Here is a 21,151-nt window from a genome sequence, read left to right on the forward strand (position 1 = left end):
TAGTTTAACATATTTTTTGAATGTGTCTCAAAACAGACAAATTATATTCACATGTCCTTCAGCAACGTACTCATCTTACCTGCTAGAGGAAGCAACAAAGACTGTTGACTAGCAAAAGCACCAAAATAGACTAATAGACTAGCACAAGCAACAGACAAAACATGTCATTCAACACAAGCTTTAATAATAGCACAGAGCACGTATTCAGCTAATAGACTAGAGCACAGAGCACGTATTCTAGCACAGAGGACAGCAAAGACACTTGATAAGACTAGACAGGAGGGGAAATAATGGTTTGAAACTCGAGTCTCTAAGACTCGGTTTCAAAAGGTAAACCGAGTCTCAAAGACTCGAGTTCAACACGCGTATCTTTTTGGTTAAAACTCGAGTCTTTGAGACTCGGTTTACCTTTTTACGTAAACCGAGTTTCAAAGACTCGAGTTTAGGTCGCGCCTACGTGGAACTCGAGACTTAAAAACTCGAGTTCCACGTACACTCCTGCCACGTCAAGGCCATGTCAAACCACATAAACCGAGCCTCAGAGGCTCGATTTAGGGGCCCAAAATCGAGCCTCTGAGGCTCGAGTTGCTAGTTTGCGAAAATGTTTCCAAACTGACCCTACTAACTAAATAGTTGGGGTTTTATGGGTAATTACCCATTTTCGCCCAGATAAGCTTGTCCCTTCGGGGACATCCGATAAAATTGGAACGATACAGAGAAGATTAGCATGGCCCCTGCGCAAGGATGACACGCATAAATCGAGAAATGGTCCAAATTTTTTTTTTCTTTCAAACCCAATCGCCCCTCTCTTGCTCCACAGGTTAGAATTGCTTAAACCCTCTTGAAATTTGATTGAATCTTTTTCATTATGAAACTGGGTTCACCTTCTTATTTCGTTAAAGATGATATCTTTGTTAACATTTCGTATAATTTTTAATTTTTATTTTTTTCCCTTGTAACCTGCAAATTGTATTGTTCTTTTGTTTTACTTTGAAACTAAAGCTTGATTTTTTTTTTTTCTTTTCCTTAAAATACTGTTGAGCTTAGGAGGCATTCCCACATTTAGTTTTTGAATTGGCTTTGGGTATTAGTACAATATTAAAGTACACTAGGAGTAGGGCCTCCATCATGTGGAACCTGTGAATTGCTCTTAGACTGAAATACAGAACTTCCTCAGTTAAAATGCATTTAACTTTGAAAAGTTTAAGAGCAAAACCCCAATTTGCATTTTGGCCTCCGTCCAGAAATAAGAGCAAATGATGGCAATATCGATTGCCGGTACATAAAACACATGATCACTTCTTTGGTTCTCATTGAAGCTGATAAAACTGATTTGAGTTACACTTGAGTCCACCATGAAGGTCATAGAGTGATTATGGGCTAAGCCATTTTGCTATTGAAAATTCTGAATTGTCCTTGCTTGAGTCCACACAGTCATAGATAGAAACCCTTTTGGAGGTTGCAGTGATTAGGATTCTGGAGAGGGTACCTTCAGAAATTGAGTAGTGTTTGGAGTTGATGTATTTTATGACAGACAATTGCTAGAGTTGAGGTTGAGTTTGATTTAGCTCTTCATTGAGATGCATTCACCTGAGATTTTGAGAAATTCCAGTCCTGCCTCACATCCAGTGTTCACTGGCAAGTTTCCTGCAATTGAAATGGCAAAATTTAGTATTAAGTGGCAGTTAAGGGATCAAATAACATTTTCTGTTTTCTAAAAGTTTGTTTTGGGAAGTTCTAGTTTGGTGTTTTCATGCTTCAGATGGTCAATTTAAGCTCCAGACAAGTCTTGGTGACGCTAGTAGTACACAGTTTTCATGTGTGATCTCCATTTGGGCAAAGATTTGAGGATTAAATCAATTCCTATTAAGTTTCTTAGGTATGATCTGAATGCTAGTTCTGATTATCATGCTTTAAGAAGTTACTTTAGTTTATTGGTTTTGTAGCTGGGTTTTCCATCCCGCAGAGTAGTGATTTTTATATGTCTTATTTTTTTGATAAGTAGTTTATCTGTCTTATTATTCTTATAGTATTGATTATTAGCTAATTGTGTTTTTCTTCTATATTTTTTGTTCTTCTTCTGTTGCAATTTTACTTTTGCATAAACAGTCAAACTGCTCTATGTTATCAATAACCATGGTTGCCCTCATCAAACTCTTTTTTAAATTTCATATCAAGTTCCCACATCAAAACCTACGGAGTGAAATATCATATCACCTTGAGAGTGCTTTCTACTGGGATGGTATTGGATTTGTTCTAGAGGAACAATTGATTGGTGGTGTTTGCATAGAAGTTAAAAAGCTGTACATAAAAGCTAAAAGTTGAGCTTATAAGCTCAAAACAAACGCACACTAGGTGACAGTTAAGTGATTAAGTAACCTTTTTCTGTTTTCTAAACATCTGGTTGGGAAGTTCTAGTTTGGTGTTATCATGCTATAGATAGGCAATCTAGGCTCTAGAAATAACTTGGTGACTATGGTGGTACAAAAATCTTTAGTGTGTGAGGCTGAGAGTTCCATTTGGGCAAAGATTTGAGGTTTAAATCAACTCTTTATTAGGCTAGAAGTTTCCTAGGTATGAGTGCAGATTAGTGATTAATCTGTCTTATATGAAGAAAAAATTATGATAGTTTCCCCATATAGGAAGGCAGAAAGATGACACGAGATTCCTTGGTTTTCCATCCTGCAGACTAGTGATTAATCTGTCTTATTATTATTATTACAGTATTGATTGCTGGCTCATTGTGTTATTCTTTTGTAATTCTTTCCCTTGTTTTGTTGCCATTTTTCTTTTGCATAAACATTTGGACACCTCTTTGTAATCAACAACTGTTGCAGCCCACATCAATCTGTACAGAGTCATTGGCCAACTTTTCTGGCAATGAATGTATCCAACATAGGTGCACACATGATAGTGGAATTAGCCTCTCTCACTATGAGGTGTTGGGACCCGAAGCTATGTCCGCTAAATAACCAACCAGGAATGGTATTGGATTTGTTGTTGAGCTAAAATGGACTGGTGATGTTTGTGGTTATAATCGTTGGGGAGGTGTGGGGGGGGGGGGGGGGTGGGGGGGAGGGGTATTACTGGTTGGAGGAGATTCAAAGAATCAAAGTCTGGATTCTCGAGTTGATGTGTGGAGGAAAATTTGCTCATAGCAGTTATCTTTTCTTAAATCCAGATGGAATTTACTTGTGAAGTTGGAGAAATGTGGAATTTAAAATGCTTACCTACAGATATTGATATGAACTTGAATGGCAGGAGAAGCACTGCAAGAGCCAATATAAAGAGATAGTGGTCTGTCTGACCTTTGATTGCGTTGTTTGTTGCTTTGCACAAGGTTTTGAACATATAAACATTGCTCCAAGTGGTACCTCCCCATGAGTAGTAATTTTGAACCATTATAAAAAAATAAACACTTCTTTTTGAGAAACTTCATAGTTCGTGATTAAAATATTTGCAGCTTTTTCTTTTTTTTTGGGTGGGGGGTGTTATCTATGTTTGCTTTGGTCATTTGAAATTAGAAATTGCTTATACAGCTTATTCATCAGAAAAGAAATGGCTTTTATAGTTCCTCTAATGGCTTGTTTTGGAGGGGAGAAAAGAAATGGAATTGAAGAATGGGATTTTTAAAGAATATTCTATTCAATTTCCTATTTGAGAATTTAGTGAGTAATAGAATGATTAAGAGGAGATGTCCATTCCTAACTATTTTATCTTAAACATTCCTCTTAAGAGTGGAAACTGGAAAGAGCGCACATTCCTTTATTTTTGTGAAATGACAATGGAGTATTAATTTTATCCTTATCTAGGAAATGACAAATAAACAGTGAATGATATAATGATAAAATTTTATATTTATTTAATTTCCTTACTCATTTTGTTAACTCTCAAAAAAAAAAAAAACCCATATCTTAATTCATTTTATTCTATTCTTTCATGATTTATAATTTTATTCCATTCAATTCTTCTATAAACTTAGAAACATAACATGAAACAAATTTTGAGATGCTTCCATAACCGCCCAACAACAATGATGACTAATAACCACTCTTACAATAATATATTTGCAGGCTAAACAGTCCTTAAAAGGAACGTAGCTTGCTCTTTTGTGATGTTTGGTAACAACTATCGGGTACAAAGGATTTAGGATTCATTTAGAGGGTTTTAAGTTTTGACCATGAGAAACGTGTATATATATATATAAATGATAGTGTCAAATGGGGTTTAATTTGCTTATTTTTGTAATGAAGAGTCGGTTTAATTTTTTCCTCTGTTATTTTTTTGATATTTACAATTAAATTAATTGTTAATTCTAGAAATTAATGATAATTAAGATGAAGATTTGGGCCACAAAGGGTGGTGGTCTAGTGGTCATTGGACTTACTCCTAAGTAGTTTGAAGGGTAGATATCCCAAGTTCAAATCTGGCAATGGGAAGCGTTTGGGAAACCCCCTTAACCACAACACCCCCACCCCCCCCCCCCCTTCCCCTAATCAGCCCGGTTTAATGCCCACTAGTGCCTTCATGAGGCTAAGAGCACACACTTAGACCCAATGAGTAAGATGCTACTATAATAACGTTGTGTATTTATAGTCACATAATTTATTTTTATATGACTTGTTTTACTCTTACAATCAAAAAGTGCCGGTATGTAAAATATTCTTTGTAGCTTTGTTCAAAACTACTGCCAGGAAAGTATACATAGCAAAAAAGTTAAAATAAACCTTTTTGTAATATTATTAGGAATTTGTAAATGGTAAATATGGTAGATACCCATTTTGTAATGTAGGACACGCTGCTAGTCCTTTTAGTTTCTAGGAGATCTTATTCTTTTGTATTCATGCATCTTTGTTTTCTATTTAAAGAGATGCATACCATTTGTATATCTCAACGAATAAACATAATAGTTTTATAAGATGTCACGAAATGAATCGGAAGAGATTCTCCAAATTTCTTTTAAAGAAAAAATTTCTCTTTTGCTAACTCTCATTTGGTTTTTTGTTATTCCACCATTCACTAAAACATATGGAACATTTATACCAAGCATAGGATAGAACGGCATGAGAACTATTTAAAATAGTGAATCAAAGTAGACCGAATGGACCTAATTGAACTGAAGTGGATCAACGTAGACCAAATTGGACCGAAGTAAACTAAAATAGATTGAACCGGAACAAATAGATGAAGTGGACCGAAATGGACCGAATGTCGATTTGTAAGGTAGCTAAGGTTGTGTTATGATATAAACTCAAATTCTTCCAAAATAATCAAGTATTAACTCAAACAAAAATCAAACCGAAACCATAAGAGAGAGAGAGAGAGAGAGAGATACAACTTGTAATGGGGAACTAAAAAATACAACTCCAAAGCATATGAACTCAAAATATAGTTTTAAAAATCACAATGATTCATCAATATAAATTAGAGTTGCAAGAAAGAAGAAGAAAAATCAAGAGAGATAATTTTGCATTTGCTTTGATTTCATCGCATCCAATGTCTTTCTCTAGGAAGGGTCCACTGAGTTGGATAGGACCAATATTAAAGTACATATGGTTTGCATACGTAGGATTCACTTAGTTCAATTCCAAGCATCAATTAAATGAATGCAGTTTTTTCATTCATATTGCCCAAACCAGTCTAAATGAGAATAATATAATCATCATCATCATCATGAACATCATATTTGCTGAGTGTTGGTTGAAATCTCAGTATTTGCTGTATAAAAAAATATTGATTGCTTCTGTTTAAACGTTAAAGCCACACGTATGTGCTTTGTACTTGAGTACCCTACATTTCCTCCTTAGAGCAAAGCTTTAAATATGATGCACATCTTCTCTAATATTTATCAAATATAATTCTTCAAGATTTCCTGAACCGAAGGAAAGAATGTGATATTCTAAATTATAGATTCCCTGATATTATCTTCAACTTGAAGATTTCAAAGATTTGGTAGATGACTTAAGAAGTTGTAATGAGGGAAGCCAACAATCCTGGACGTAGTACATATTGTTTTAACTAATATTCAAATTTAGTATTTTTCCCCTATTTGGTATCAGCATCTAAGTGTTTATAAATAATGTTTAGGCAACCTGATCTGTATGATGAGTCTCCTGGTAGCTCTGACTACAGTACAGGATCAACTCTCCAGTTGCATTCAGCTGCTAACAAACTGGAACAAGCACACGCTGAGATATGTTCACTGCATCAGGATACTGGAACTGGGTCAGAATCAATTCATATTGAAGAGCAAAAGGATGTTGGTGAATGTGAGAGTGGGGTTATTTCTGGTGCAACTCCAAAGCAAGGTAATAAAATCTTATATGGAATAGAAGGACCTACAAGCTTTCTTTTCTTTTTATATATGACATCACCTGACTAAGTTAGAATCAATGATAAAAGATCTAATCTTTTTGCAGGGATTTTCATGTGTTGTGATGAACAACCAAACAATGATGGAGTTGTTTGTGTCTCATCAAGTACAGACTTTGGTTCCCCTCTTCAAGTAACCCCACTGTTCAGATCATAAGCAGCAGGAATTCCTAGCCCCAAATTTTCAGAAAATGTAAGTTATCCTAAAACTATGATTCTAACAATACAATGCCGTTGGTGGTATGGCATTTCATAGCAGCAGTAGAAAGAAGTCTCAATAATTCATTTAGTAATAGTAGTAAAACTTGCAAGGTTGTCAACTTTCAAGCTGACTGCAGAAGAATTGACAGTAGTAGTAATGGTCTGGAGCTTATTGAGTAGTGTAGGGGTAGAAGAGAAGGTTGGAGAAAGATAAGAGTCTATTGATTCTCATCAGCTGCCGTTTATAGTCACTATATAGCCATTATAAAGAATTAGTAAGGATTTAAGACTAATTATAAGCCAAACAATTTGAGTGTATCTTTTGTCAAGGAAAGGGAACAAAAAGAGTTTGGAAGACCTAAAATAACACTAGTAGCCAATGAGCTATCATAATAATGGGCTGGAGGGTTGACTGGGTGAGGTCGTGGGTTCAAGACCTATTGGGTGCATATGTAGTTCATCAATAAAGGACATCTTAATTAAGGAGGTGACAAAGAGTATGATTTTATATAGGAGAGAATAGTGAAAAAGAATACATGTGAATGATTCCAATTAGTTTGTTAAGAATCTACTACCGACCTCATAGTTTTGGGACTAGGGCTTTATTGTTGCTGTTTTTTCAAGTGAATGGTGGTTGTGGTATTTTGTGCAATTAGAGATGGCAACGATGGTTAAAGTTTCTAAACACAAATATCAAGCACAAGTAGAACTTTTGAGTCTACTAATGATAAAGCCATATATTGGACTGTAAATATAGTATTAGAAGTTGCAGTATATATTAAGAATGAAACCAATAATACTAGTCTAGCTGTAGCAGTTATTACCATTTTAGTAAATGGAATACCTTGCTTCTGGGGCCATAAAAAGAGGAAAAAGGGGTTGGGGTGGGCACATGAAAATTGGGAAGGACTATCTATGCAAAACAGAACTCAACTAAGAAATCATAGTGACTTGGATGAAGTCAACTAAAATAGTTGCAACTTGCTTTTCTTTACTTAGTAAGCATCTTTGATGATTAATAATTGCAAATTCTTTAAAATGAAGTTAATCAGATAGCTAGGGTTCAAGGGATACTCCTGTAGTTCCAGCTCCTATTGTAGTGCCTTGGCAATGGGGTTTGAACCCCACCAGCCCCCTCCCCCTGTTTTACCTATCAAAAAAATAATTAAAAAAGTTGATCAGGGAGCTGCTGCAGAATCAGGATGTATATCACATTATCAAGTCCAAAATGTGTAATACAAGATTTAGGCAAAATCTAGCCAATGGCAATGCACAGATGGGACTGACAGAAAATAGAAATAAAAAGAGAAAAAACATTGAGATTGCTTGTTAATTATACAGGACTACAAATCCTGCACAACTATAAATCCTGTTGACACATCATAAATAAGAACTCTAGATTTTTTACCTTGACCAAAATTTTAAGTGCAGCATTATGCTTTGAATTATTTGATGCATCAAAATTTGATGGAAAATTTAAGTTATATGACAATATTATAGTGTAAGATGTTTTACTCTCCACTGAAATAAAACAAACTCTGTTACTCCAATTATAATCCTTTCAGAGTATCTTAGAGCCAGCTTGTGTGCTTTTTATGCCTCTTCTTCTATTTCTCTGTATCCTATTGTGGCCATAACTCTCTACCTTTTTTTCATACGTTCAACTTTACTGTTGTCTAACAACAAATCAAGCAAATACTACAGGTGGCAAAAATGCATAGCATTATGTTTAAAAGGAAAAATGGGGTTCAAGGGATACCCCTGTGGTTCCAGCCCCTCTTGTGGTGGTGGGCACTGGGGTTTGAAACCCACCAGCCCTTATTTACCTAGGAAAAAAATAAAAGTTTAAAAGGAAAAATATCATGGCAGAAACTTAAGTTTTTATATCTGAGCAACTGCCAAAATGCTCCAAGTACTTAAGAGTCATAATTGCTTCTATAGAAGCCTTCATCTTAGTGTGATATCTTGTCTAGGTCATGTATATATTTGAAGAGGCTCAGTTAGGCCAAGTGGGATTGTAGATGTTGCCTTGAATTAATTAGTCTACTTCGCAACAACTGAAAATTGCAAGGATGATCAGTTGTTTATGATGTGCAACAGAAACTCCCTAGTCTTTTCTCGTTCATATGCGTCGTCCAAAGTAAAGACAGGAGGAAGGGAAATCCTTGCCAAGCTCCTCATCCATCCGTCCTTAAAGGACGGACGAGATTACTACCGTCTGTCCGTCCTCAAAGGACGGACGAGATTACTACACTACATCTCCACTGGGTGAGAGAACGTACCGTTGCCAGTCAAGTCCAACCGTTGTGAAATGCAGACTTCTTGAATAATCTAACTTCCACATCAGTTATGGAAGTTACCTCCGAGCCTTTTGAATTCCCTAACAATAGGAACGGTTACCAAACGAGTAACCGCTCCCTGCATGCTATATAAACACTCGCCAATGAAAAAGTAAGGGATTCTGATTTTCTGAGACTTTCAATTTACTGAGAATCACAAAAAGGCTAACTTCACCATCGGAGGGTTCTTGGCCGGCTTCCACCGGTCTCCTCTGAATTTTCTGTTTGTTTTCTCAGGATTCAGTCACAAATTCATCAAGGCCCGAGACTTTCAGTCCACTGATATCACAGGATTCATCAGTTTACATTTAGCTGAAAGCTTAACTCAGCCCTATTCCTGGATAACATTCTTTGCACATTAGTATGTTAGTCAAGGATAAGATATCAAACTCAATAAATGGGTCATATGAATTTTCTAGTGCAAGCGATGCCCCTTCCATGCATAGATAATTTCCTTTGTTTTCAAAATGAGGGGCTGGAGAACAGGAGAAGCTAAAAGAAAAGATCAATTAGTGTTACCCTTATAATTTACTTCTGTATATTGTGTTGGTGTCAGAATTTGATCAAAGACTTACCACTTACTTTGTTGCATTTTTTAAGGAAAGGAGCTTCCTACTAAAAACACTTGGAATGGAGTCCCCTTGCCCCAACCCAAGTGCTAATCTTTCATAACCACCAACTTGCAAAAGAGCCCTCCTCCAGAGTCTATAACCAACCTTTCTGATTTACCTCACAATAGAAATTCTATGCGGTCCAGATTCATTATTGAGTTCTTTTCTTCTCATTTGAATTCAGTTTCTTGGGATTGCAGCAATTCCGGCCTGAAATTTTATATAGGCATGTTGAGATCTGCATTCCAAGACCCCCAGATCTAGAATGTTATGGTGCATTCTCCACCAGGGTTCCTACCTAGATACTTACATGAAAACATCTAACGTGTTCTGCATTTTTTGTTCCCCACCAGGGTTCCTACCTAGATACTTACATGAAAACTAGTGTGTTTGAAGTGTCATCCCTTCTGTTTTTTTCCTTGAGCTTTAAGGTTTTGGGTGTTCCAGTTTTTGGTCTTGATTTATCATTTGTACAGAACCTGTTATATAATCCCTAGTCATTCAGAGTGTATTATACATCGGCAACCCGCCTATATCCGACCTAGGATTGATGATGAAAGATATAGAGGAAAGAGAAGAAAAAAAGAGTAAAGGAGGATTAACCAGTTGAAATGGATTCCTATTTGTTTGTTTTTGGGTGTGCAAAGGGTATAGAATAAGTCCTTATTTTTTATTTTTTCCCCCCCCTGATTTCTGATGTAATGAAACTTAGTATGAATGGATTGGAAATGTATTCTGATTTTGGTGTGCACATACCTCATCTTTGTCTATTTTGCTTCTCTTGAATTAATGCATGATCATATATCTACATGAAATTGTTAACTATGAAGTGAGAATTTTCTGCAGCAGAAAGCGCAAGAAACATGCACACTCACATAAGCATCAATTACAATTTTAAAATGTAACACACCTTTGAGATAGGAACTCATAGTTAAAGTTAACCATTTTATAGCATTATCATATATCATCTCCTTTCTCTCATTTCTTTTGAAGACCCAGATGGCATATCAAGGCAAACAATTCATCTAAACAAAGAACAAAGAGGTTTGTTTATTTCCCTATCAAAGAAATATACAAAACTAAAGAGAGAAATGGAATGCTTACTTACATGGTAGTGTACCTTAACTTCTTGTCTGGCTGAGGCATTGGAGTTCAGTCTCTGAGTTTTCTATTGTGGGAAGTCTGGCAAAGTGGGGTTCAAAACGTTGTTGTTGAGGTTGAGGAAGAAGAATGGAAGATTGACCATGGTGGTGATGGTGGTGGAGGACTAAGTATAATTATGACGAAAGCAAAAGCAAATTGGTTTAAAAGTAGGAGGGAACTCTTTACAAAATAAAGTGCACTCATTTGCTGTTAAAGCTTTATAGAGGGATTGTACCTTAATGACTCCTTTAACCCTTTATGTGCCATCTAAACTGGTTTGTCACTGAGGGTAAACTAGTAATGGAACATTGGAGTTCATTAAAATCTTGCTTTGTTTCACATGAAAAAAGCTCGAAACAATGCAAACATATTCATTTGCATTCTAAAGTCTAAACCATAGGGGAGGAGGAAAAAAAAAGAAGAAAAAGAAAAAGAGAAAAGACAAGCTTCCTTGTAGACCCGCCAACCCGAGGGTCAATCATACAAGACCCAAAAACATCACTACAACTATTTGTAGGCCTGTTTAGATGTGCTTATTTTCTAGTTTATTTAACTCATGTCAGCTTTTTTGAGACTAAAGTAAAACTTATTCTTTAAGCAAAATAAGTTAATAGTAATAGCTTCATTCAATCCGAGACTAAAATTTCTCGGATTACATTAATTTTTTGGATTGCAAAACAATTAAACTGACTATATATTAAATTTAAAATTTGTTAGGCCAAATTCTAAAATTTCATATAAATATACATAATTAGTATTTTTTTTCCTTTTTCCTTTTTTTTTGGGGGGGGGGGGGGTGTCCCGTTGATATGCGAAGGAAAATTTGTGAGTAGAAAGCTTTACTTAAACTTGGATAGAAGTTACTTGTGAAGTTTAAAGAAGTACGTAAGTTTAAAATGATTGCCGGCGACTACATTGATATGAATAGGTCTGGCAGAAAAAGCATTGCAAGTGTCACCATGAAAGAAAGAGTGTTTGATGTTTGATTGCATTGTTGCTCTGCACATTGCTAATGTAAGAAACTATGCCACCCATTGTATGTCTAAGAACAACATTCCCAAATCTTAGTTGGGTGATGTATTGTGATAGGTGTTTTATAAATGTGATGTAAGCAGTGATCCAATGTGAAATTGATGTTATCTTAATTATAATTTGTTACATTAGCAAATTGTGAAAAAGAAAGAGGTTATGTTCCTAGTATTGCACCTAACTAATCTATCTATCTATTTTTAATATATACTGTATTATATATATATATATGTGTGTGTGTGTGTGTGTGTGTAAAATATAATATAATATAATATAAAACTAAAACTTTTGACTTTTTGTTGACCTTTTAAAAATTTGGCACATTAGTTTTGCAAGTCTCACAAATTTACAGCTCATTAATTTATATTAGTGTCTTTGGCTTTGGTATTTTTGGCTTGATTGCCTAACCTTGCCTTTGGCTTGAATTCCCTTGTCCCACATTGGAAGGAAAGCTTTCCTCTTCATGCCTTATAAGGCATGAAGAGGAAAGCTTTCCTTCCAATGTGGGACAAGGGAATTCAAGCCAAAGGCAAGGTTAGGCAATCAAGCCAAAAATACCAAAGCCAAAGACAAGAATTCTTAAGCTCCTACAATTAGTATTTAAAAAAAAAAAAAAAAAACTCATGTTTAGACTCAATTAATTAGAAAAAAAGACACGTTATAAGTTATAACTCCTCTCTTCCCACTCGAAGATCCTAGCAACCCTACCTCTCTCTCAAGTTTAAAAAATAAACCTACGGAACTCCTTTCTTCCCACTCGAAGATCCTAGCAACCCTACCTCTCTCTCAAATTTAAAAAATAAACCTACGGTTCCTACAAACTCTCTCTCTCTCTCTCTGTAGGAAGCCCTAAATGCACTATAGCACTCAAGGTTTACAACACACCCTATGCGCATTGTTCAAGATCAACAATATTTTAGAAAAGAAAAGGGGGAAAATTATACCTAATGTGACAACATAGTAGTTTTTGTTATTAAGTGGTGTAGTTTTCCTCAACTCATAAATTTTATATAGAAATTTAGATAAATTTAAGTTTGCTTGATTTTTATGTGAACAAAATTAATTAAAGTTTTACATGTAACACTATACTATAAAATTATATTATTAAAAAACTATAAATATATCTGTAGGGTCACGATTAGTGGCGGACCGTAACAGTGTCGGGTTCGCACGTAAAACGGCCTTAACAATATCATTTGTAGAGCGTGGGTTTGAAAGGCTAGGCCTTGATCGATAGGCGGTGGGTTTTTCAAGGGGTTCATACAAGGTTAAATGATCGTCACCCCTAGAGTACTTCTCATGGAGGTGGGCTGGGAGGCTCTCGTTTCTTGGCCATTTTTTCCCAACCCCTTCCCAAGATTACTTAGTTTTCCTTTTATACTCGCCTGTATCCATTTATCCTTCATCCACGTGTAGGGTCAATCTTTCCAAGGCTGATACTTGTCCCATCAGTCTATCCCCCAAAGTCATTGGGGGTGGTTGTAAAAGCCAAAGAATGCGGCCCTGTCGGGTTCAGAACATTAAATGATAATAAACAGCAGTTTTCCCCGGATATTTTAGATCTTTTTTCCGAGTTTCAGTTTTATACCATTTTTACCCTTCTTTACGAGGGGGAACTTTGGGTCTGCCGAGGACTGAACTACCCTCGGCGGTACCCAAAGTCTATTTTGTTGAACTTGGGCCATAATCCTCCTCGGCTTGGCCCATAAATCATTTACGCCCTACATTAGCCCCTCAAAACCCGGCTGTCCAACCTCTGGGCTGGACAGGGGGGTTTTGGTGACGCCAAACTTCTTCCTGTGGCCCAATCCATTCGGCCTATTAAACATGCTGGCGGTTCCTCATATGCCCAAGAGATTCACCGGTCTACGAGATAGTTTTTAATTTCGCGCTTGAGGTGTTTCTTATCGCTTGGGGTATCCAAAACGCGCTTTGAATAATCACTATTTACGAGACTACTTTAATTCGACGGTTTATTTTGATGGGGTGGAGAAGTGGAACCGGCGTGTTTGGGTTTGCTGATTCCTTTGGAGATCTGAACCTATTAAATGCCCCCCGCTTCGCCCTCTGTATAAGTAGGACAGGAGGAGGTTATTGTTTTTACCAAAAATCCCTTTTCATCCCCCTGCGACTCTGGAATACTTAGCCTCCCTTAGGATTCGGTTTACTCGCTGGTTTATACACTTAATCGTAAAATACTTTACCATAACAACAAGGGATGCAAAAGCCCCACCCCTCCCAAAAACGCCACGTTCCGATAAAGCTTATCATGGCTCGATCGGGACAAGGATGACGAAGACTCAAAATCAACCTCATCCTTCTTTCAGTCAAAATCCGAAGCAGGGACTCGTCACGTCAAACTTTCGACGTGACTGAGTCGAGAACACCCAAGATCGTTACCATCCGGCTCCTCACGAGCGTACCTAATATGGCACCGGCGTGTTAGGAGTCAGGGCTGAGGCAGGGGCTAAGTGCTTCTGCTTCTCCCTCTTTTGCTCCTTGGTGCCCTCCCCCTCCCTCTTCTTATTGTCTTCCCAGCACCAGTTCCGCCCTGGTGCTGTTTCTTTTCTATCTTTTGTTCCTCTCTTTGTCTCTTCATCTCTCTCTCCTCTTCTCCTCCTTCTTTACTCATGTCCTCCATTTTCTTTATTCATCCCCTTCATCTTCGTCATTGATTTCTTCCTTACTATTTCCTTCTTCTTCATTCATTTTCTTTTTTAAAGTGAGTCCCTCTCTTAGTATGAGCAGCAATGAGGCAGAGATTGGAGAAACTTTGAAGACGAGTTTAAAAGACGCTTGACAGTTTACTTTTCTGTACTACAGATGTAATGGTTGCTTAGGCAGTTTACATTTTGTATAGGCTCGTTTGAGCCCCTTTTTGTATGTTGTAATGATTTTTTATATTAATAAAAATTGTTGTCTACCTTATTTCGCATGTTATGTCTCTATGTTTTCATAAATTTGCAAGCGCTGCTCGGCACAATAATATAGCATCTAAATCAATGACGACTAAGACCAAAAGATTTGATAATAAAATGATGTCGCCATAGCTTTAATAGAAGTGCTTGGCACAATAAGGCCGACCCGTAAAAAATAGTACTTACCCGGAACTAGCCGAGGAGAGAACCGAAGGCTTGATGCCGTGTGAGAAATAACCGTCCGAGGACATATCCCCTGCCAAATGAATAGCCCTCTTATATGACTAAATGCTGAGGCGTCCCACCACCTTCCTTACCCCCTTATTGGCCTTAACCTTCTATGGTGTTTAAGCCGTAGACGAAGTGACTTGACGTTTTTATCAAGTAGCCCATCTTACGAAATTCAAACCTTTACTTACCCAAGTATTTGGTTTCCCCATAGGCTTGAGTCCGAGGACCATGCAAGACCTAGGTTCTATCCAACACTTGTAATTTTCATCTTTTGTACTTGGTTTCCCATAGGCTTGAGTCCGAGGACCATTCAAGACCTAGGTTCTGTCCCCGGGCCCTTGTGCTGAATCGGGCCTGGGCCGTGAGTTGACTGGGCCCAAAATTAGGGGGTATTTCCGTATTCTCAGGCCACGCGATACTTTTTGGGCGTCCCAGTATTCGAGGTGCGCCTTATCGAGACTCCTCTAACTTCAGGGTTGCAGACGACGTTGGAAATCGAGCCAGAGACATTTTGTCTGTAGCGTTCCTTGGGACGCTGCGTGAATTAAATGCTACTATTTTATCTTTTGATATAAAATAGGAGAGAAAGTTACTTTTCCTACGCACAAATCCTTCAGCTTCCTCCTTTAAGAAATCATGTTTGATGCGAGGGTTAGGGAAAAAGAATTTTCTCCACCGCAGAGGCGCCGTGTCCTCCCGAGACTCGAAGGAGTGATGCACGGGCCAAGAAAGCATAAACTTAAGAGAAATTTACACTTCTACGGAGGGGGGAGGGTGTCTCCCCCCCTTTCAGTCAAAATCCGAAGCAGGTTCTGGTCATGCCAGATTTTTGGTATGTCCGAAGAAGGAATTTCCACCATCAGCACTGTCTACCTTGTAACCGGCAAATTCTTGCCGGGGCTTCCCAACTTCCGGCTCCGTGCGCCTTTTCTGTAGATGGTGTTAGCCTGAGGTCAGGTTCTTTGGCTGCCTGAGTTATGGGCATGCAGAAGTGTCGAGGAATAGTTTCCTTAGACAACAACTTGGCGCAGTAGCCAACCTCTCCTCTGACCTGTCCCCACGGCTTTCTCTCCACTCGCTTGTATTTCCCTTTACTTATGTAGTCAGCTTTAGTGTAAGCTCGTTTCAGCTTTTCATTGTACACTGTACTGTTCCTTTGTCTTAATAGAACAGGAGTCCATTTCTCTATACATATCTTTCTTCTCCGTAACAACTACTTTATGCATGAATATTAAATGCAAGCTTGCTCTTAAGGATATTCCGAGCAGAAAAAATGCTTTAATACAGGTTCCTACTAATTCAAACTCACAAATATTATCAAGTATAACAATGATAACTTTCAATAAATTAAATTCTTGGAACTAACCGGGATAAGCGCTGAGTACTACGCGATGCATGCTAGACCAATGTCCGAGAACGATAATCTCTAAATAATTCGTCTGAAAGGGTAGCTAAGTAGCGAGGGACTTTGATTGTGTTTTTGGGTAATGAATTGCGTCGTACCGAGGGCAGATTGTGGAATCTATGCATTCAAGGTATTAACACATTTGTGAACTAGGAGTCCTCCTCGGATGGATTTTGAGGTTTACGTGCCATAGTTGGTTCCACATCCAGGTAGTTGGTTTTCCCACAGGCTTGAGTCCGAGGACTATGCAATGCCTTGGTTCTGTCCAAAACCTAGTTTTCTCTTTGTATGGGGCCTTGGCTTGCCTTTAGCTCTAGGGGAGCTAGCTCTTCAGCCAAGCCCCTTGAATTTATCTATACGGTTAACGTTACCAAGCGCCTAGTTTGTTCTGTACGAGGAGCTTTAGCTTTTAGGGGAGTTAGCTCTTCAGCTAAGCCCCTCGTCAAGAAACGTAGCCCCTAGTGAGATTTTATACTTGAACTCTATAACCAACGGTTAGAAATAACAGAGGAAGTGTTTCAACCTACCACCTGCGCCAACACGCAAGCCTTTCCCACAGACGGCGCCAATTGTAGGGTCACGATTCGTGGCGGACCGTAACAGTGTCGGGTTCGCACGTAAAACGGCCCTAACAATATCATTTGTAGAGCGTGGGTTTGAAAGGCTAGGCCTTGATCGATAGGCGGTGGGTTTTTCAGGGGGTTCATACAAGGTTAAATGATCGTCACCCCTAGAGTACTTCTCATGGAGGTGGGCTGGGAGACTCTCGTTTCTTGGCCATTTTTTCCCAGCCCCTTCCCAAGATTACTTAGTTTTCCTTTTATACTCGCCTGTATCCATTTATCCTTCATCCACGTGTAGGGTCAATCTTTCCAAGGCTGATACTTGTCCCATCAGTCTATCCCCCAAAGTCATTGGGGGTGGTTGTAAAAGCCAAAGAATGCGGCCCTGTCGGGTTCAGAACATTAAATGATAATAACAGCAGCTTTCCCCGGATATTTTAGATCTTTTTTCCGAGTTTCAGTTTTATACCATTTTTACCCTTCTTTACGAGGGGGAACTTTGGGTCTGCCGAGGACTGAACTACCCTCGGCGGTACCCAAAGTCTATTTTGTTGAACTTGGGCCATAATCCTCCTCGGCTTGGCCCATAAATCATTTACGCCCTACAATATCAACTTATAATTAATTATTTACAAATTTTTATTGAATTTGTAGAAGACATGTCACTTCAAGTAAAAAGTATCTAGAGTCATAGTCCTTATATTGTAACTTGTAAGGGAAGACTCTTAAATAAGTGTACCTTTATAGCGACTTACCCTTAACATATATTTTCTTAAACCTAAACCTAAACATGTTGTTAAACATAAACTTTATTATGAAAATAATTTTTTACATTCATTCAATGTAAAAGTTCTTAGAAAGAAAAAACAAAATAAAAGAGGATAAGAGGATACATATTTTTTATGATTCCAACATTTAAGTAAAAACAAATAAAAAAAGTCAAAGCAACATGATTATGATGTTAGTGTTTCAAAATTTATATTTTATTTGCTCAAGTACCAATTGGTTTATGTGCAATTAACTGTTATGTTTTTTTATATATAAATATTCATATTGTTTTTGGTTTAAATGGAATAATTACCATGTGTATTATAAGTTTACAACTCATATCTTAGGCATCATCAACCACATGAACTTCTTGTAGGTTCTTTTTGACGACTTTCTTTGAAGCATGTTATCATCCAAATAAAACATAAAATGAATGGCAGAATGAATAAAATAAAATAAAAAACAATATTAAAACATTTTTTTCCAAGGTAGTTTGAATCGTAAGTCAATTGTTGGTTGATAAATCCAGGTTCAGTAAGAAGCACTTTTTTTTTTTTTCAAAAATCTATCCTATATACCATAGAGGCCAACTGTTGTAGAACTCCGTGTTAACATTTTAAGATATATTGTATTGTGGAATAAATGCAATTACAATGTATAAGGAAAAGCAATCAGCAGCGAAGCTATGAAAAAAAAAAAAGTGGAATGCATAAGATAGTGCGAGTATCCGATTTGAAAAACCTAACATGACAAAGTTCTATTCAAAGGTGCAAATAGAAGTTTTTATCAAATTTACTCTCATGAAAATGATCATTTGGACAATTTAGGTTTGTTTGAATTTTTATGAACAAAATTAACATGAAATTATAAAATTAGATTATTAAAAAACTATAAAAATATTAGTCTACAATGATTTATTTGCTAAACTTTAATTAATTTGTGCATCGCGTGTATTTTCAAGGGAATAGTATCCAAAGGCATAACACCTGTGTTATCATTTTAGTGGTTGGGGAGAGTCTTAACTAAGTGTACCTTTAGAGTGACTTATCCTTTACATATATTTTTCAATATTTAAACATAAACATATTGTTAAACATAACTTTATTTAATAAAATAAATAATTTTTGTCTGACATTCCATGTGTGCATTTTTTTTCATAAAAAAAAAAAAAAAAAAAAACATAGAGATTTTTATAGTCATAACAAAAAATTGAGCAACAAAATATTTTTTGAAATCTAGTGTGTAATAAAAAACTACTAAGAAACCAAAAACCAAAATAAAATGGAATAAAAGTGTACATATTTTTTTAGATTCCAACCTGTAAGTGAAAAAAAATCAAAAATAAAAAATCAAAGAAGCATGATTTTGATGTTAGAGTTTCAAAATTTATAATTTATTTATGCCAATGAAATAAAAATTGGTGCATGTGCAAGTGTCATGATTTTTTTTTTGTTGAATACTTAATGTGTTTTTTATTATATTATATATGAAATATATAATTAGTATTTATTTTAATGTAAATAATTCTTAATTTATGACATTGAAATTATTATCAATATTTTATCTTAGATAAAAAATTCTAAAATTAAAAATTAAAAATTTTATTTTATTTTATTGAGGGTACTATGACTTGCAACTGAATGAAGATAACTCATTTTGTTCAAAACAAAGGTTTACATATGCTTTGACAAATTAATTGAATACTACTCTTAACAATTAGGAATCAAGTTTAGGGATGACAGTGTACCATGTAGTATTTTATCAAATAAAATTACATGAATAACTAAATTAACTCTATTGTGATGACGATACTATAGGGGAGGTTTTGTGGATAAATATATTGATGCCATGATTATAAAATATCTAAAAGATAAAGCATAACATTTATTGTTATTATATTTCTTTTGAACCACATCAACATAGCTTTTTAATTCGCTTTAGTCCAATTCGGTTTACTTCGGTCAATTTAGTTCACTTTGGCCCATTTGGTCTACTTTGGTCTACTTTAGTTTGATGTGCGTAAAATATAGACAATAAAGTACTCTTATATCTGTATATTTAGCATTACTTTTATACTATTTTGTAATTGATTATATATTATTTTTGTCTTATAGGTAATAGGGGCTTTACATTCAAAGTGGGGGCTATGTTAATTGCTAAGCCAACTTGAAGAAACTTGGAAGATATGAAGTAAAAGGGAAAAAGAAAAGAATAAAGAATAAAGATCAAGAAGAAGAGACCCGAAAGACATGAAGTGCAAAGAAAGTAAAAAAGAAAAGAAAGAAAATTAAAGAGGAGTAAGAGCTAAGAGCCAATCTAACGTGGAGATAAAGAACTGCATATGGGCTTGAGTCCTAATCGCTTACTTGTCAACCTAGCTTCTCTAGTGTTTCACGAAAATCCATTTACGAATTGTTATAGGACAATTGGGCCACGGGTTTAAACTATGGCCCATGGGACTTAGTTTTAAAGTTGTTTTTATTGAAAAAAGTACTTGTAGGTCCCGTGAACAGTGAATGAGACCCACCATTCTTCAACAAAACGCTGGAACACACGAAAAACGTGCGTTCCAAACGCACACTTAGTCTCAAACCCTTCTTAAAATGATTTGATTCTTTTCTAACAATGTATAATTGATACAATATATTAGATTTTCTAAATTAAGCTTTCAATATTTGTTATTTGAAAATGTTTTAAATTTTGTAATTTTTTTTCCAAGGAAACATAATGTATTTTACATTCAATCATTATATAAGGTGAATCGCTTTGTAAATAATGTAATGTGTGATTAGAGTTTGTTTCTAGTACTCCTTACAAATGATTCATCCTCTATACATCTTGAATGTCTTAAAGAGAACAAATATAAGTAAATTCATCATTTAATTACAAGGCTTTAATAATATAAAAAAATGTAATTTTATCAAGAATTTACTAAAATTACATTGAGAGTATGACATAACTTTCAACAAAACAACTCCTCTTTCCACACAAATCTCTATCCCAAAGCATCACTGAATGGATTGAAGTGGACCAAATGGACTGAACTGGACCAAATTGGACCAAACAGAATGGATTGAAGTGGAACAAATAGACTGAAATGGATTGAATGGACCAAAATGGATCGAAATAGACCGAAAATGGACCAAAGTAGATCAAAATGCTATGCTGATATGACTCAACAAAAGCATAGTAATAATAAATGCTATATTTCAGTTTTTAGATATTACATAGATGTTGATGTTGATATGGTGGACTAGAAGTTATCCACAAAAAGTGATAGTTTCATATAAATAGAAGTAGGCACAAAGTGTCTACAATTCACAATCGACCACTTTAACATGTGAAATTGAGTGTGCACCTAGAGTTATTGTTTCATTTGTGCAATGACGAATTAAAATGAGGGGAAATACATGAAAGAGAGTTGAAAGGAAAAAGTTTAGCTCTGAACCGGTTTGAAGGATGAAGATACCAACCTGCTATGTAGTGATTGAAAATACCATTCATATGCGGTTTTAGTAAAATGATTTTTCTAATAAGCCATGTAATTTATTTAAATGATACATATAAATAG

At 36.1% G+C, this 21,151-nt stretch overlaps 1 protein-coding gene and 1 non-coding gene across 2 annotated transcripts; both read left to right on the plus strand.

Annotated features, from left to right (window-relative positions):
• Nucleotides 1–51: 51 nt before the first annotated feature.
• Nucleotides 52–20,167, plus strand: LOC115981283 (transcription factor MYB88-like). The gene is made up of 5 exons (XM_031103444.1): nucleotides 52–103; nucleotides 670–820; nucleotides 6,088–6,308; nucleotides 6,420–6,565; nucleotides 19,695–20,167. Exons 1-4 carry the CDS (start codon nucleotides 52–54, stop codon nucleotides 6,527–6,529), a joined length of 534 nt encoding a protein of 177 aa, XP_030959304.1. The 3' UTR covers nucleotides 6,530–6,565; nucleotides 19,695–20,167.
• Nucleotides 678–780, plus strand: LOC115983081. The gene has a single exon (XR_004089882.1). It is a non-coding gene; the product is annotated as a U6 spliceosomal RNA (small nuclear RNA).
• Nucleotides 20,168–21,151: the final 984 nt, after the last annotated feature.

Source organism: Quercus lobata, chromosome 3 (assembly GCF_001633185.2).
Source record: "Quercus lobata isolate SW786 chromosome 3, ValleyOak3.0 Primary Assembly, whole genome shotgun sequence".
NCBI classification, from domain to species: domain Eukaryota; kingdom Viridiplantae; phylum Streptophyta; class Magnoliopsida; order Fagales; family Fagaceae; genus Quercus; species Quercus lobata.

Excerpts from the sequence above, each read along its gene's own strand:
- LOC115981283 (XM_031103444.1), top strand. The coding sequence starts at position 52 with ATGTCCTTCAGCAACGTACTCATCTTACCTGCTAGAGGAAGCAACAAA. Across the intron at positions 821-6,087 it reads GCCCCTCTCTTGCTCCACAG|GCAACCTGATCTGTATGATG; the intron begins GTTAGAATTGCT and ends AATAATGTTTAG. Across the intron at positions 6,309-6,419 it reads TGGTGCAACTCCAAAGCAAG|GGATTTTCATGTGTTGTGAT; the intron begins GTAATAAAATCT and ends ATCTTTTTGCAG.